We start from the raw sequence: 17197 nt of genomic DNA on the forward strand, positions 1-17197 counted from the left end.
CAGGTATAAAACAATCCTGTCTGAGTGGGATTTTAATGTTGTTTTAAACAAATAACACTGCCCGGACAGGTCTCGTGTGCAGACACTGCAGCACGCTGGAGAGCACAGTCATCCTAACCACTCCTAAAAATCCCTGTTTCACCACACAAAACTACACATTTTTATCTCTAATCTAGCAGTCAAACACATGTGGAAGTAGCAAGCTATGTACCAATCTCTGACTTCATTTTTCTTGTACTTCATGTCTCAGAAACTCAAGGACTTGCATGGCGGTGCTTCTACTGTTTCCTGAGGGCAAAAACTATGTCTTCTTCTACATCTGCACAACACTTACCACATTTATAAATTAAAAGCAAGGCCCTGAAGGAAAAGCCAACTGGAATCTGCCAATGAACAACTCAGTTCTCTTATTTTCAACCACACACAGATCAATATACAATGAATAAACATTTGAACATAAATTTTTTTCAACAGTTAATAAGTGAAGACAATAAATACCTCACAAATTGATTCAGCAACCTGATTAATCTATACCCATTGTTTGAACAGACAGCAACATGAGAAATAAATTAGATTTTGAAAACTCTTTCACTATTAATAACCTGCATCACAATTAGTAGCAGGTGCAATGATCCTTAATGAAATGACACAGAACAAAGCAGCAGTGCTGGGCCCCTGGTGTACAGTCCACTGGACTTCCACAACAGAGTCTGACCTTCCCAGTGCTCTCTTCTTAAAATAAGCCCAAACCAGTTTTCAAGTATCTGTGTCATTATTGAGGTAAGTTTAGCCCAAGAGACTTTCCTTGTACATTTGTACAACTCTTCCTGAACAGAGATAGTGGTTCTGTGCTCCCAAAAGCCTTTTCTTGGATGGCACAAGTGCAGCCATACAAAGAAGCAATACATGTGTTAGAGAAGATGCACAACCTGCCTCATCCATCTCATGTACAAGTGCTACAGCACCCTGCTTCCCTGTAGCAATATATCATATTATTTGGTATTCATGTGTCTTTCTGCTGATGCCTATGCAGTAAAAAGAAATCCTTCTTAGCATTGGAATACATGTGATGTTGCACCTGGACCCAGCACAGATGAAGGTAACCCCACAAGCTCATAATCCAGATCCTACGCACTCCTACCCTCATTCTCCCCGTGCTTCCCAAGTCATTACTAGTTTGGCTCATCATCCATACTGCACCATGCTGTTTCTTCTTCTTCTTCAATTCTTTTAATATTTTCAGTAAAGGAGTGTGCTTCCTTAGAGATGAATGCATGTGCCAGAAATGGAGCACTTGATACAGAAAGATCAAAACATGAGACTTATTGGCTGAAATACCCATTTGCTTCAGGGCACCCTTCTGTGAAAATTTACTATCGTTAACTACAGGGTCATTTTGACTGTGACTTGTATTGGCAGTGGCATCTGGAAGTCATTCCAAGTCTTTTCTAAAAGGATATCACTTTCTGCATATTACTCCATTCATTTTAGCTTACAGACATTACTTTATTGCATGAAGAAAATCTCTGCTGTTAAAGCAAAGGAGCAGATCATCAGAATGACCACTTCTCTTTGAAATGAACTTTTTTCATTATTTTTCAGGCAGTACTTTCTTGGAGGTGTTCTACACCTAAAAGGCTAGCTTTTGTTCTCTCTTCATTGTTACACAATACAGGCTTTTTGTCTTTTACACTGAGGCAACAAAATGTGATGACATGGGTTACAAACCATTTACTCCAAGTCTTGTCATTTTGGTTGCATCTCTGATTTTACTGAGACTAAATTCTCTTGACTTGCACTGACCCAGAATCCAATTTTATACACAAGCCCATGAATTCTTAACTGTCCCTTTTTCTGACACTATTCGATGCTTGTACAGTTTTTTACATCCACTTATTCCAGATTTTCTTTTCTGTATCTCTCCTAATTTTTTAAGCTTTTTTTGTTTGCTTGTTTGGGGTGGTTTTTTTTTTTTGTTTATCTTAAAATCTTTATTAAAAGCTAAAAGTGGAAACAACAATATTTTGTAGCTGGCTACCTAGAACCAGACAGACAAGACATGAAATATATATTTCATTACATGTCATATGAAATAAAATATTTTGTATCATTTCCAATCTCTTATAATTTACATGCATTTACTCTTATGTGCATTTCATACTGACAAACAATGTATTTTCTGCACTTTTAATTTAAGTTACGTGGCTAATCAATATTTAGAAAATGGCAAAGGGGATTTTATTTTTTACTGTGTGGTATGATGCTGTGGGCCTCAACCTAATGTATCTATAGAATAGCTTTCAGACAAGGAAGGATAACCCATTTTTTATGTTTGACACTGGTCTGACAAGTAGTAAGAAGGTAGAGGAGCTAGTCAATAGCAATATTAAAGTCCACAGCATTTGTACATAGCTCCTGAGCAAACAGAATCTTCTAAGAAGAAATCAAGAAAACAAATTTTCCATCAATTATGTTAACTCTTATTTTTTTTACTTACACTACAAAGACCAATACTGAACCAAAAGGATCTGCAGCATTTCATTATGAACGAAATGTTTATCAAAGAAGTGATTAACAATGAAAATCATAACAGGGGCACACACAGAAATACAAGTGCACTAAAATATCCACATGACATCCTAATTACATTACTACATGAAAACTGAAAAGCTCATGAATTCAAAATAATCCACTGAGAATACCATGAAAATTTTAAAGACTATCACAAGCTCTTTTACATAAACTTAACCAGACGTAGAAGTGATACATAAGCATTATAAGCATTTAAGATTTTTGTAACATTATGCGAAAAATGACAGATTAGTTCTGACAAAAAAATCATGAACTTCTCAAGCAGACAGAATCGAGTTTTGATTGAGCCTGATCTGCTTTACAGTCTTGGATTGAAGCTAGGCAAAACTTGGAGATTTTAAACAGAAGTCAGGCAAAAAACTCAATCACTGATCTACTCAGCATGACAATCAGGCAAAGACATAATGTGTGAAACAGAAAACCAAAGAGAAATAACTCGTGTGATTTCTCAGCAGACTAAAATGACTTTGTCTTGGATCTCTCTTTTGCTATGCTACACGAGTGATACAAAAAACCCTTAGGTACAGATACATTTACTGAGGGGAATGTCAGCCACCTCTATGGTCTCTTCAATTATACACATGGATAAAGTAGGCAAAGTACAGCTCAAAATCTTTCTCCCTTCTCAAAATGACTTTATGGCAACTCTATCTAGGCACACTGGATTTCTGTCACCACTCTCTTACATGGCTCCAAAAGTACACATTGAAAAGACATTCAGCATTTGATGCGTACTAGGCCTCATCAAAGGAACCATAAGGATATCCATCCATCAAACTATCCTACTCTCAACTCTTCTAATCTATTTAGACAGTTATGCCAAAGAAGTCATACTTAGTCACATTGCCAAAGTACACTTCTCACAGCATATGCCATATCTATAGCTTACTTTGATTTGTTAAAGTAAAAAATTGACAAAATATTAATTCCTCAACAGCCACTGGAAAGCAAACAACAGACTAACGAGACTTAAAAAAAAAGTAATGTGTGAACTCCCATGCTTCAATTTATACAGTATGATCCAAGGTGTTTTTCAATAATTACTGTACCTGAGCCAGCAGAAGTGAAACACACCACTGAGTACTAAGGGAAAAATTAAGGAAATAAAAGAAAGTTCATTCTTCTGTTATCAACTCATTAAGCATCCAGTAGTTAATACAGCTAGTAATACAACTCATATTTGTTTTGACAGGCAAATGCATCCAGCCATTACATGGAGATATGCCCTAATTTCCACTCACCCTGCATTTGGGGAATCATTTATATGCAGTAGCTTTATCCTGTTTTATCCCTGTTACAATTTTAATCCCTATGAGAAGTCAACATTATATTTAAAAATATAACTAGGAAACTACTTCTTTAGAACATTTTGAGTAACATTGAAATCTTGATTAAAATCAGTGTCTACAGCCTTCAATCACTTAAATAGGCAACAGATCCCTAGTTAGACTCTGTAGCCATGCCACGACTGATCCCATGGAAGTGCCTATAGGAACATGTAGGGCTAGGATCTGCTCCTATACCACAGGAGCTAGTTTAAGGAAAATGAGAAATCTGCCAACAAAAATATCTATGCAAAACCCAGCATTTATGGTTATGCTCACTGTGCCCTGATTTCAAAAGCTGACTTAAAACATTATATATTCTATTGCCTTAGGAATTTGTCACTGTCAGTGTAACATAAGCTGATGTAATATTTTAAATTATATGTTTAAGTTGAATGAAATGCACTGCAATGTAGAGTGAAATCCTCACTTGTCCCTTTCCGTAAATTACTCCCTTTACTTTGGGGTAAATCAACATATATCTAGAAGAAAACCTTAATATTCTTTTTCTCCACAAGTAAAGTATAGCTAAAAGAATTCAATTATCTAAATTTTTACAAGATTGGAATTCAATGCCAATCAAAACAAATCAAACTAACAGGATGCTTTTCTCTGTCAGAGATTAAATCCTTACTTAATAGAATACCAAAGAGTTGCACTTGGTACTGCCACTACTGAGGAATTGTCCTTCCTCTCCCCTCCACAGATAGTGCCATCACTAATAGATCTGTCAAACTGCAGCTATCAGAATGTTCACTACAAGCAGCAATTTCTTTTTTCTGGCAATGAGAAAACTCTCACGGTTTGCTTCATGTCTCTGTTGAAAAGTAAACCTTACCTAATTTAATTCCCAAATAAAGACTTCAACAAACAGTACTTGTCCATTCAGAAAAAAATGTAAAAAATTATGCTTGCAGATGGATCTAAAACATCAGTTGATGAGAAGAGGCTTACACGCATTCTGCTCCCTGAAGTACATGAAGAATACTCCATTTCTTGGTCTGTCTGCTCCCCAAGTTCAGCTACACCAAAAACTACTCTTTTCTGCTCACACAGAGCACATACACCACAGCAGAGACATGAAGAGAAGAAAAAAAAACCCCAACAAAACAAAACACAGTAACAACAATCATGAGGGCCCACTGATGTAGTCCTCAAAACTGAGCAACTATTTCGTTTTGTTCTGGCAAACACAGATGTCTCTAGAAATTTACCTCCTGCTATATGAGTTTTCTTACGTGGCTGCAACCTCCAAGTTAAACATGTCTCACTGGAATCTTTCTAATTTATTGTGCCTTGCTTTTCCTTTGAGTCTGACCTGCAACCATGTCTGCAGTGGCCCCTCGTGCTCATGTTCCTCGCACCCCCCTCTGCAGCACAGACCTTCCTTCAGAGCAGACCTGACCTGTTCCAGGACATGGTCAGAGCGCTGTGAGACACCAAATCACAAGTTAAACCCATTTCTTCCATGGAATCACATTTGGAGATTAGGCAGTAGAACACAGCACCACCTCAGACATGCAATGCCAAGCAAGAAGGTGCCAAGGGATGGATGGGACCAACCAGCCTCAGCACCTGCTGACCAACACTGCTCCAGTCCCAGGTCTGGGCACCTCTGCAACACCTCTGTGGCCTCTGCTGGTACCTGCCCATTTGCAGCATGCTCAGCTCTCACTAACAAAATGCTGCATTACATGGTTAAGTAACACTAAAACTCACAGCTAGGCCAATACCACAAAACTACTGCAGTAAGAGACTAAGACTTTTGTCTGAAATGCTTATAATTCCTACCCAAGATGACTCACCACAGTCAAACAGAGCAGCTGCTGTTTGGGAACTTTATTCTTACTCATTTACTTTCCTATGACTCTGTCACTCCCTCATGCAGTCCCCAAAGTAGGCTGAAAGATCAATGCTTCTTGGCTGTCTCAGCTGCTATTAAGTCCTTCTGCTCTGGAAAGGGTTGTGCTCTTGCAGATGGACAGCATCACAGGCTTGCTACAGCCCTCCACCCACCAACAGCAGCAGCTATGGATGCTTTAGCATCACTTAATTCTTTATAACCTAAATTTTACACCATTTTGCAAAGGCATTTAGAAACATATTCCTCACTCTCTTCTCCCCAAACATCTACCATACTTTAAAGCATATTGAATCACACTCCTTTTGGACAAGGTACCCAACAGCATGATCACAATACATGTGTGACTCAGATCACAGATCTGGGCTCTCATCTGATGAGTCTGTTGGCATGATGAGTTTCTCTTCACATTAGCAGTACAAGCTTCGGTCTGCTGTATGCAAACAGCAAAGGCACATTGCAAACAAACCCTAGATACTTAAAATTAAGTCCCAGAATGTCAGATAAATGCTGTTAGCAGTTTTGTTACAACCTTTACAACTTCAGGTGCTTCAGCTACCAAATCAAAGACAGACTTCAAAGGTTCTTGTTTATTCAGTAAGCAACATAGGAAGAGACTGCAAGAAAGCATGATGACTAACAAATATTATCAAAGGTAACAAGAACTGTGCAAGAAATTGTTGGGGGGACAGACATGGGAGTTACATAGCACTTGTTAAAAAATTGCTATGAGTGTTGGTAGCTATGTTCTGAGAGGTATTTTTTGGGGGGTGGTTGGGGGCATGTCGGGGGTTGCTTGGGTTTTATTTGTTTGTTGTTGGCTTATAAAGCAAATCAGAAAAGTAGGTCTCGTTACCATTTGTATTACCAGAGCCGTGTGTTTTCTTTGTAACTACCTGACAACATAGAATAATTTAAAACTCTACAGACACTTAGCACTTCATAGCTTGAGAACTTGAAGTGGAAGCTGAGTGTTGCATAAGCTGTCAAAGGGGAAACACAGGTGTTAACAGCAGGGAAAAGCAGGAATTGCAAAGGAAGTTTTCAAATGACACAAGAACAAGGGTGGCTGGGACCAGTGAAGTCCTCGGTCAGGTACAACATATCCAGACCAGCTGCATCATCTGTCTCGTTTGGCTGGCTTAAGAAAGTTAACACCTGATTTACAGGGGCAGAATAGTTTAAAGCCATGGCAGAGGCTTAAGGCTCAGCTAGCGTCCACAATCATATATGTCTGTGCTCCTTCTGAGGTCAGTGCTCAAGAGTATCAGAGATTCTCCCAAATTCATGATAGCTTTCCCACTGGGATATGTAATTTTTCACATACTCATAAGGCACATCACAGTTTTTTCCAAAGCTGATGGTTCTCGACTTACGCATTATTAATATAAACCAGCCACAGTCTTTTTTCCTGACTGTTCAGGCAATGTTACTGTGTTTCTTTTCTTTCATGCCCAAGTCCCTCATGTATCTCAATATGTAATAACCTACTGGCATCACTCTTCAACACCACCAGAAACTGCTATTCAGATAGGTGTCTCTGGCAACTGTTGACACTTCATTTCCTATGGACAGGTCCTTCCCTGAAGTTACTATGAGTTGCCAATTTTTGAAAACACCAGAATACATTTCCTTCTCCAGCCATAACAGCTTATTAACAGATGGCCCATTGGGCTGTACTGATGAGAAAGGAGGGAAAAGCATGTCTCTCAGAAAAGTGACTACATTATCCACACTGATTACTACAATGTCACTGAGGACATTAAAATCTACACACTATTAAACCCCTATTATTTAATACATCACCAGGCTAGCACTGTCTTCATATCACGTTAGAGTCATTGCATGAAGCCACCTCTGTCTGTTGCCCCCAGGGCTTCCAGCCCATTGTCCACCTCCCGCCAAGGTCCCATGAGCTGTGCACATACACTCCCTGAAAAGTAACTAAAAACGCACAGCCACATCATTAGACCTAAAGTAACACCTTTAACCTTACACCAGTAAAAGAAATAAGACTCTGTAAGGACCTGAAAGTTCATCAGCAAAGCACACAGCTCAGATCTGTGATAGAAACCAGATCATCACAGCACTGAGCTGACAGTGGACACCAGAGCTGCAAAATCCCAACACAGTCTTAACAGTCTAATCTTAAAAAGCATCCACCACCATTTAAAAGGTTCTGTATATGGCCAAATGTTACTGATCTGAGCCACCAGAGCATCATTCAATTTGGTATTACTTAATTCTGAGATTAATCTTCTTGGTACCAAAAAGTATCAAAAACCATGGTGATAACAGCTACCATTTCTGCTGAGAAAGCCCAACACAAGCTGGAATGACACTGTTGATTTTAGAACTTGACTTTGGTTAAACCACCAAAGTAACCAAAGAAAAAATAGAAATAAGAAAACTCTGAAGATAATCTCTCTAGTCAGAATAGATGCCATTTTTATAAATGGATAATTATAACCTTTTAGAATTAGTTGCATGTTTTATATTAAAGATGACAATAAACATGTTCATAACAATAACAAGGGCTTGTTTTAATAGACCATTCCAGGCGTTAAACACATTAATGACCCATGAAATAACTGCTTCATTTGCAACATGTTAAACAATGTTGTTATAATATTGTATTAATTGAAAACCTACTCCATTCTTTCTAGATAGGAGATTACAGAGTGGGTATTAAAAGAAAAATTTGCAAATAAGTTTTATTGTAAAAGGAAAATTAAACATAGAAATTAGAGGCATGCAGTCTGGTGAGTAGTGAAATAACTGTGTTGCCAATTTTAAATGAACATTTTTAGCTTTTATTCTTGCAATCTTTTGTTAATCTATTCTATTTAAAGCTAATTATTAATTTGGAAATTCAAACTACTAAAAAAAATTTAGACCTTCAAATAAAGGCACCACTGTTTCAAAACATTAATAATATTACTGTTGTATGCAGCCTTTAAAAAGGGCAAATTTGCAACTCAGCTCCTTAAAGCCACATCATTGAGCTGTTTATTAAAAAGTCTCTTCCTGAAATAAAAGCAATAGTCACCACTGTGTCTTTGACTTGAGCACAGTGCCACTCCTAAGTACCAGTGTAATTAAACATGAGCATATTCCACTATGAATTAGCCTTATCTGTGCAGAATCCTGAATGCACTGATGGCATGGCAACAATTATTAAATATAAACAGGCTCAAATCTTCAACAAATAGGAAACATATTTTCTCTAGCAGCACAAGTAATACAAAGAGCAATACGTGTAAAATTATCTGTCTGGGTTTCTAACATCTGTACTTTTTTGAATAAAAGAAAAAAACAGAATGAAAAGAGACAATTATTTTACTGTCTGTTTCTTAGATATCAGAAAGAGAATTTTGAAATCCATCAAAGCTAACCTTCTGTTATGTACAACAGGCTAAGCTGAAAAGAATGTTAACAAGTTCAATTTTCATTTAATCAGCACTACTGCTCTCTGAAATGTTTCATTGCAGGAAAGAAATAAAAATAATCTATATGGTAATTATGAGGATGAATCCCCCAGTAACTTTCAGCTACATGAAAGGTCAGTTCTATTCAAGATATTTTATCAGTCCCCTGCACATACTCCTGTCCTGTCATTTTAAATCTGAACAGCATTTTATTTTCCCATTTACAGCTACCTGCAGAATTAAGTACTTAAGCCAAATAAGAAGAAAAAAAAAAAAGAAAAAAAAAAGAAAAAAATGTTGAATGCAGGCAAAGGCTATAATAGCATGGAGACAAATCATTCAGCTGCTCTCTCTCAAGCCTCTGGGGCTGCAGATTTTTCTTCTCCTGGTGCACTGTGGGTATTCAAAACTTGTTCAACATGATTTCATTTCATTTCAGGCACTGCCTGAGAAAACTAAATTACAGAATCAATCATACAGAAGGTCAGAGTGAGACTTCATTACAAGTATTGCATGCTTGCATGAATATCTTTCATTTATGACTGACCCAATATGTCACAATAGCTGTCTAGTAAAAATAATCCACTTTCTGAAATTGATGTACTACTGATGTCAATGCTACTCAGCAGGCTGGGCAGATTAGAGAGGTGTTAAAAAAAGGAACCCTCAGGAGCACAAGTGTAGTTTTATAGAATTGCCACAGTTTGCAGATTAAAATAATTTTTCTATGGGCAGCCCAGCAGAAAACACAGCATTAACATAAAATATTGGGGGTTAATTTTTAATGAGGGTATTGCTGCTGATTTCCACTTATTTATATTCAAGTATTTACGGGGATAATATTTGCATCATATAAATTCAAGTGTTCTTTCAAGTCAAATGTACATCAACACACCATTTTTCAGTGACTCGTTTCTGAACATCAGAATTACATTTGCATATAATTAAAATATTAAAATTAATCAAACTGCCTCCATTTTATCTCCTTTTTTTGTTGCAGTTGTCCCTCCTTAAATGTAGAAAAATGCTGTTAACTATGATAAATGTGTTGTGCTTGTTGCAAATGAGAATTAAGTTAATTAGCATTGTGACAAATTGTCACTCTTTCCACACAATGTGTATGTTAACAATATGAACAATTCTTAACTCATCAATACAATCTTTTAATAATTGCTAGGCCACACTTATAAATAACCTTCTGGCACCACTAATGATTTTTTCAATATAGTAATAGACAAAGAATGTGTTAAAAACAGAATCTTATATTTTTGGTCTTCCTGTGGGAAATATGTGAGATACTTGCAGAAATATTACAAGATGGCTAGCTAACTCCATATCCTGAGGGACACACAGGAAAACCTTGACATAACCTATTTTTAACCATGCCTCTGGTGATTCTGAATTCAAGTTTATAGGTGAACATGTCAGGTAGTACATAGAAAAAAGCCAAAGACACACAGTATTAATCATAATTCTGTCCAAGCCCATTTTAGTTTTTCAACATTTGTGATTTAAAATCTCATGACATTTCTTCAAGGTGAAATTCTTCTACTGGACTTTTCAACAGGGTAGGAATACATTTATATAAATTACATACTGTTTACGGGAAAGCTCTTTAATGTTTCACAAGATAACAGACTCAGTGCAGCTCATACTAAAATAAAGTTTATATTCAGCTAAAGAGGCTTTAGTGATTAGCAATACACTACTAATACAGCCTTTAAACAAGACAATCCTGGTATTGCTGGGTAAGAACATTGTTCTGTAACTGTATACGAACATCATAATTATTTTACAACCCCATCTTTCGTTCTTTCATATATAGTAAATTCAATTGACCATGAAATGAAATTTCATAGTTAAAATGCCTCCTTTACATTTTTTTATTGCTGCAATAAAGTTTTTATAGCTCCAAGGCAAGGTAATTCATGAAATGTCTAATTTAAAGATTAATTCTAATAGTATTAATAAATAAATATTTACCAGTTTAATAAAGTCACATTTTTCACACAAAAGATGATGTTTTCATTTTCTATTTTTGAAATAGAGATTAACTGCCGGAAATTTTGAATACTAAAGAGAAATATGCGAGCTCAGCAGAAACCTATGCAAAGACCTTCTGTTAATGTTTTTAAACTTCCTGAAACTACCCAGCATTTATGAGCAAGAGAAGGTGACTACTGACTAAAACACAATGGCAGGGGCCACTCCAGCTCACAGTATAAAACCAATCAAGCAGTTGTGGGGAAGTGTCTGACACACAAACTATGTGGCTCCTCCATGTGAAATTACTCAATTCATCAATTCTCTGCAGCAAAACTACACACAAGATACCAATCTGCAGCTTTGAACTGGCAATCACCCTAGAAAAATGCCACTGGACTATAAGGGATGGAAAGCATGAGCTTCTCTAGATCTTCTCTTTGACCAGTACAGGAACAAACTCTTAATACTTAACTTAACATACACTATGCCATTAATTTCTACATTGTATGGTCTACCAAAGAAGCAAAATATGAAAAGCCCTTCACCCAGTGCAAGAAGAGGTACAAGGAGGCCTCTTTGCGCTGGAACTGTTTAGGTGACAGCATTTACTCATGGAAGAACCACATTCAGTGAAATGATGCAAAATTAAAAGGCAAAACTGGGTCAGGTTGCAAACCACTTAATAACATTGAGGGGATACTCATACACGTAACACAACACTAATCCAGCCCATTATATTTATTACATATTTCTGAGAAAGTTTCATAGTATCATAGAATCAACTAGGTTGGAAAAGACCTTTATCATCAAGTCCAATCTTTCCTTTACCCCAGGACTGCCAAGTCCACCAAATTTCGTTGTATTCAGTGTGCACATGCTCCATTACTTTAGTTTTCCATATAATATTCATGACTCTCAGGTTATATTAATCTGATTTTTCTTTAGTAGTTGCCCAAAATATCCAGTGCATGCAAAATCAAATGCAAAATGGGATCTGAAAAGAAGCATTGTATCCTGCAAGGCCTGTTTTAGACAGTTCCTGCTTTGTATCTATGGAGTTACTGAATTCTGTACCTCTAAAGTAGTCAGCAGTTTGTGCTTAGTTCTGTACTAGCTACTCTTCATGAAGTTTCCTCTCCAAGGAAGCATTAAAATTTGAAATTAAGTCAGAAGCCTGCCGAATTCCACAGAAATATTTGCTGCATGTTGATTTGTAAATCTTTAATCAATTTTCACTTGCCAGAATAATAAAAAAGAAAAATAATGTACATGAAATCATAAACACAATTTTTATTATAGTCCAGCAGTAAATCTGTATTTTCACTACACAAAGTTTAGCAAAAGGTCCTATATAAAACAGCTAATCAGAAGTTGATGTAAAATATCTGTTCAAGCTAAACAATAGCTCTGTCTTCAATATGCAATATAGAAACTAATTCTAATTCTAACCACTGAGTTTAAAATGCTAAGTATGATAAACTGACTCATAGCTGTGTCTCATCACTGCGAGTATGAATGCTACTGCACAATGCTTAGAGAAATCCAAGGAGGGAGATCCCTCAATAAAAGGGAAATGTAAGTGGAAACTGCCTGTATGCCCTCGCGCTGAGATCAGAGCCATACAGTACGTATAGATGCTGGAGAAGACTCCATGCAGCCTTGGTTTTGATTGTTGTAATTAACAGGAATGATCACAGGAATCAACCTAAGTGTACCGGTCAGTCGGCCCTTCCCCACACCCAGATCATCACTTCCCATTCGTGGGTGCTAGAAACAGCCCAGAACAGGAGAACAGGCTCAAAATGCTTCACCCTCTATGGTCAACAAGAGCACTAGACAGAACATAGTCTTCTTACGGCCTTGTGTTTCTCAGTATGGTCAAGATAATACATCCGTATCATTCTACTTTAAGTTAAAAAAAAAATAAAAAAGCTATTTCAACTTAAACAGATTTAGCCCGTGTAATATACAGAAAAAATAGGGAAATGAAAGGGTTTTTATTGCTGGCATACTGTGCCTGGCTCCCTTTCTGAGATGCTTTCAATACTGCACTTTCAAAATATCCTGATAGCTGTCAGATGCGGGTCCTGTACTTGAAATACAGACAAGCAATTCCTTCTGAGTGCTGTAGCTCACCCTGACCAACAAAATGGTCTCTCAACTCTTGATGCCAGTGTCAACTGTATAACACAATTTTGAATTTTAGCAGCACTTGGGATGCACATGATGCCAATGGATATGGGCTTCCAAATCCATTCTCCAAATTTGAACACTATCTTTATAAAACCTGACTGCTTCTTCACAAGAGATCTGTTCACACACAGTATATCACTGCACTGTACTTTAACAACCATGTTTATCTTCCTCAATCCAGCAATATTAAACCCTTAACCATTTGCCAACTGCCTAAGGGAACTGAATAATAGCATAGCATTGTTTGCTCTGTAACACTAACAACACATGTCAGTGTTCATACAGAACACGCCCACACTTGATGCAGAACATTTGCAAATGCTTGTTTGGACCAAAACACTGGAAAATCATCAGATCTTCTGAGAGGTCAATTAAAACTGATAGATGACACAAATCTGTATTACTGTGCTTTGACAGACGATATTAGGCAACACAAACATACAAAGAACCAGACCTACCATATGCAATCCATTGCTGTGGATGACGCTGTCTTGCTCCACAAGATTGCGGGATATTGTAATAGAGGGAAGATCCAAGCTCTGGGGGGGAAACTGAGGTGTAAATTCATTTCCTTGTGTAGGCAGCTGGTCAGCAAGGCTCTGAAAAGGCATCAGTATATCTGCCATCCCCAGGGTGGGGTCTGACTCGGGCGGGGGGGTAATGGGTGGAATTTCAAACTCTTCATCCCCAAGGCTCGGCGTGTGGAACGTCTGCTAAAAAAGGACAGGACGAGGAAAACCACATTAGGGTGCATAGCTCTCAGCAACCTCCTCCAGACCTGCAGTCCAAATCTTGTTCTGATTTCAAATGCAAACTCTATTTGCAACAGAATTTTTAAGTTTTGTATGCTGAGGGGGTTTGTGGATCATTCTGATTAAAGATTTAAGTCTCATTATCATATGGCTTTAATGGAGTATCAGTATTAACAATTTTTTAATGCCTACTTAATTAGCAACATCTGTCTATTGCTAGTCAGAATACCAGCTACATTGGATTTGGCTGTATAACAAATTGCCACTTTACTGATATGTTAGTAAAATAGCACAAACAGCGTACATTACTCTCATGCTTCATAAAATACTGACAATTTTGTAGTGTGCACACACATACATACAACATTAATTCAGCACTGACCATTTCACACCTTTCTTTTTCCTTTTTATGCACTAATAAACATGACATATTATAATTCTGGTCTTTTATTTCTTTTCCATCCCAAAAGCACAATGCACTCTTTTAAGCAATGGTTGTAATGTGGATGAAAGACACGTATAAAAGAGTAAGGGTGACTGCAGCAGCTTCCAGTACTTTCTGAAGCAAGCCAGTTTTGTTTGAACAGTAGGTTTGTTAAGAACTAAACACCTGTTAAGATGCCTTGAACAAAACATTTACTGCCAGCTATCTTCAGGGTTTGTGCATGTTTGTACGTGTGCATGTGTCTGTCAAAGATAATCTTTATTCAAGTGGAGTCTGTATCTGGCTTCAACATTGCTGACTTTTATTTGGGAAACAAATGAGCTATGCTTATTCAAATTTCTCGTGAGTTAAATGAACTTTCATATATTATTTCAGGTCCACTGCTACTTAATAATAGAAATTCAGTGCTTGAAATTAGGCCATTTTAAATGTACCCAAATCAGGACTGTCTTGATCAAACTGGGCAGTTGGCAGTCTTAAAATAGGCACTCTTGTCTTGTTCTAGACATGCAAAGCTGCTCCGGGATTTGTTTGTTCGCATTAGTTCAGGATTTGAGTTGGGGGGGGCATGTTATGTATTATTTACATTGTTTGAATGAGTGACTTAATGCCAGTTAATTTAAAAATGATAAGTTCAGTGAAAGAGCTCATTAACTACTGCAAATTGTCATCCTTCAAACTGTTAATGATGATATAAATTAATAACCACTTGAGAGAAGATGGAAACTGAAACACATGAAAAACCTTCGCTTGCATACAGAACCTGTCAGCTGTCATTATTGGTCTCACACCAGAAATGATGAGGTCCCAGACTGCTCCAGTCTGCAGTACCGTAGGAGTCTGCTGAGACTCTACCCATCTCGCTCAAACTGCAAGACAGCAACTTAATTCTGGATGTGAAAACTGGGCCTGAATTAAGGAGACGTTTGACTTCCCTGCTGCTATATTACAAAAGGTGTGAATTTTCCTTCTTGTGGACCCCGCAGTTCACAAACACAAAGAATGGATTGGCCTGGAGAAGTGGTTGGCTAATGAACCCTATGGCTGCATTTGCAGTTATTTTGGCACTAATGTGGTCTAGTAACAGATGCAACTGTAATTTGTGACTCATTTGCTACCCCATTACTGCTTAATGAAATCTAACATATCACATTAACAATACGGATAAACACTCATTCTTGATATGTGGCATTTGGCTGTTTTCATTACCACTGTAATTAACACTTGAAATATTATTTCAATAAATATTTAAGGTGCTTTAAAATGGGTCCTAGTAATCATGACATGGAGACAGAAAACATAAAGCAAATGTGCGGGTTCTAAGCCTGAATGTGCTCTAGGATTACATTCTCAAGGCATTATTTACATGAATAAAATGGGCTTCAAGCTCAGCAGTGCTCAGGCCCAAAATCATAGTGAGAAAGCTACGTTCATGTTAATGTAAAACCACTATAATTAAATACACTGTAAATGCAGTGATTGCAAACTTAGGGTCATGCTTTAATGCAAACACTAACACTTACTCATATTTTTATTCCTTGGTTCAAGCAAAAGAGTTTAGTGAAATCAGTATTATTATAGTACATTTGAACCTCTCTTTACTTGACATATTTATGAGATAGTAATTATAAGATCTTTTCTTCCCATCTAACAGAATAACTCCAGGACAGCTGTATAAATATATAACACAGCTAGACAATAATACGGTATTTTACTTAGAAAAGCAGCATTCATCTTAATACTATAGCTTACTACAAATGTAAGAGTAAATTGATGAATATCTGAACATTTTTTAAATGTGAATTCAATCCTCACTATATAACTCATCCAAATATGTATGTGTTCTTTTTTAAAAGCATATAATGGACCTAAGATTGAGGATAAAATAGATGTAATCTGAGAAGAAAGCAAGCCCTTTAGTGAAGTAGTCTTGAATCCAAATCACTGCAGCATTCAGTCTGTAAAAGGGGCCTAAATAGTACGCAATTTGGGATTGCAGGAAGGTGCTGTTATGACCAAAAGATGGTATAACATTTCTGGGATTTATCTTACCAATCACATTTTTTAAAGTTATTAACTTTTCAAATAGTTATACTTTTTTTTTTTTTTTTTTTTTTTAAATGTGTGCATGGTTAAATGCCATCTGTACTGAAATGTTCAAAACATTTGTTCCTTTTGATAAAAATGCAAATCTGGAGAACTGTTGTATCAACACATAACAGCCAATGTCTGACACGGTGAATTATCACAGCTGGAATTAAATTGTCTCTGAACAGCTGCTGGCAGCAGAGCTTTCATCAATGTTTGATTCAAATGTAGGAAAGAAATTCTACAGAAAGAAACATCATGTTGTCATTACAGATGGGGTTTGTGTTCATTATCACAAATAACACTGGAGCTAGTGCCAAACAATATTCCCTTATCTAAGCAGTCTTGCTAGGCAAAAAGAGATGGTGACCACTGAATAAATGATTCTTAAAATACACTCTTAACCTTTGTTTTTATTGTTTCAACTTTCTGCTTATTTTCCCCAAGATCACTTTTTAAAAAGTGCACAAGAATACCTGTGACTTAATCTCCACTTACAACATGTAAAATCAAGGCTGCCCAGTCTT

General features: G+C 37.0%; 1 protein-coding gene across 8 annotated transcripts in view; it reads right to left on the reverse strand.

Annotated features, from left to right (window-relative positions):
• Window positions 1–17197, reverse strand: part of TOX3 (TOX high mobility group box family member 3) — a 233828-nt gene that overhangs the window by 8174 nt on the left and 208457 nt on the right. For 6 of the 8 annotated variants that reach the window (XM_065663280.1, XM_065663277.1, XM_065663282.1 and 3 more), the window contains exon 3: window positions 13844–14098. In XM_065663280.1, the coding sequence (XP_065519352.1) occupies window positions 13844–14098 (255 nt within the window). The remainder of the gene's footprint in view (window positions 1–13843; window positions 14099–17197) is intronic. The other 2 variants (XM_065663281.1, XM_065663275.1) reach the window with 1 other exon arrangement.

This window comes from Lathamus discolor, chromosome Z (genome assembly GCF_037157495.1).
Source record: "Lathamus discolor isolate bLatDis1 chromosome Z, bLatDis1.hap1, whole genome shotgun sequence".
Classification (NCBI taxonomy): domain Eukaryota; kingdom Metazoa; phylum Chordata; class Aves; order Psittaciformes; family Psittacidae; genus Lathamus; species Lathamus discolor.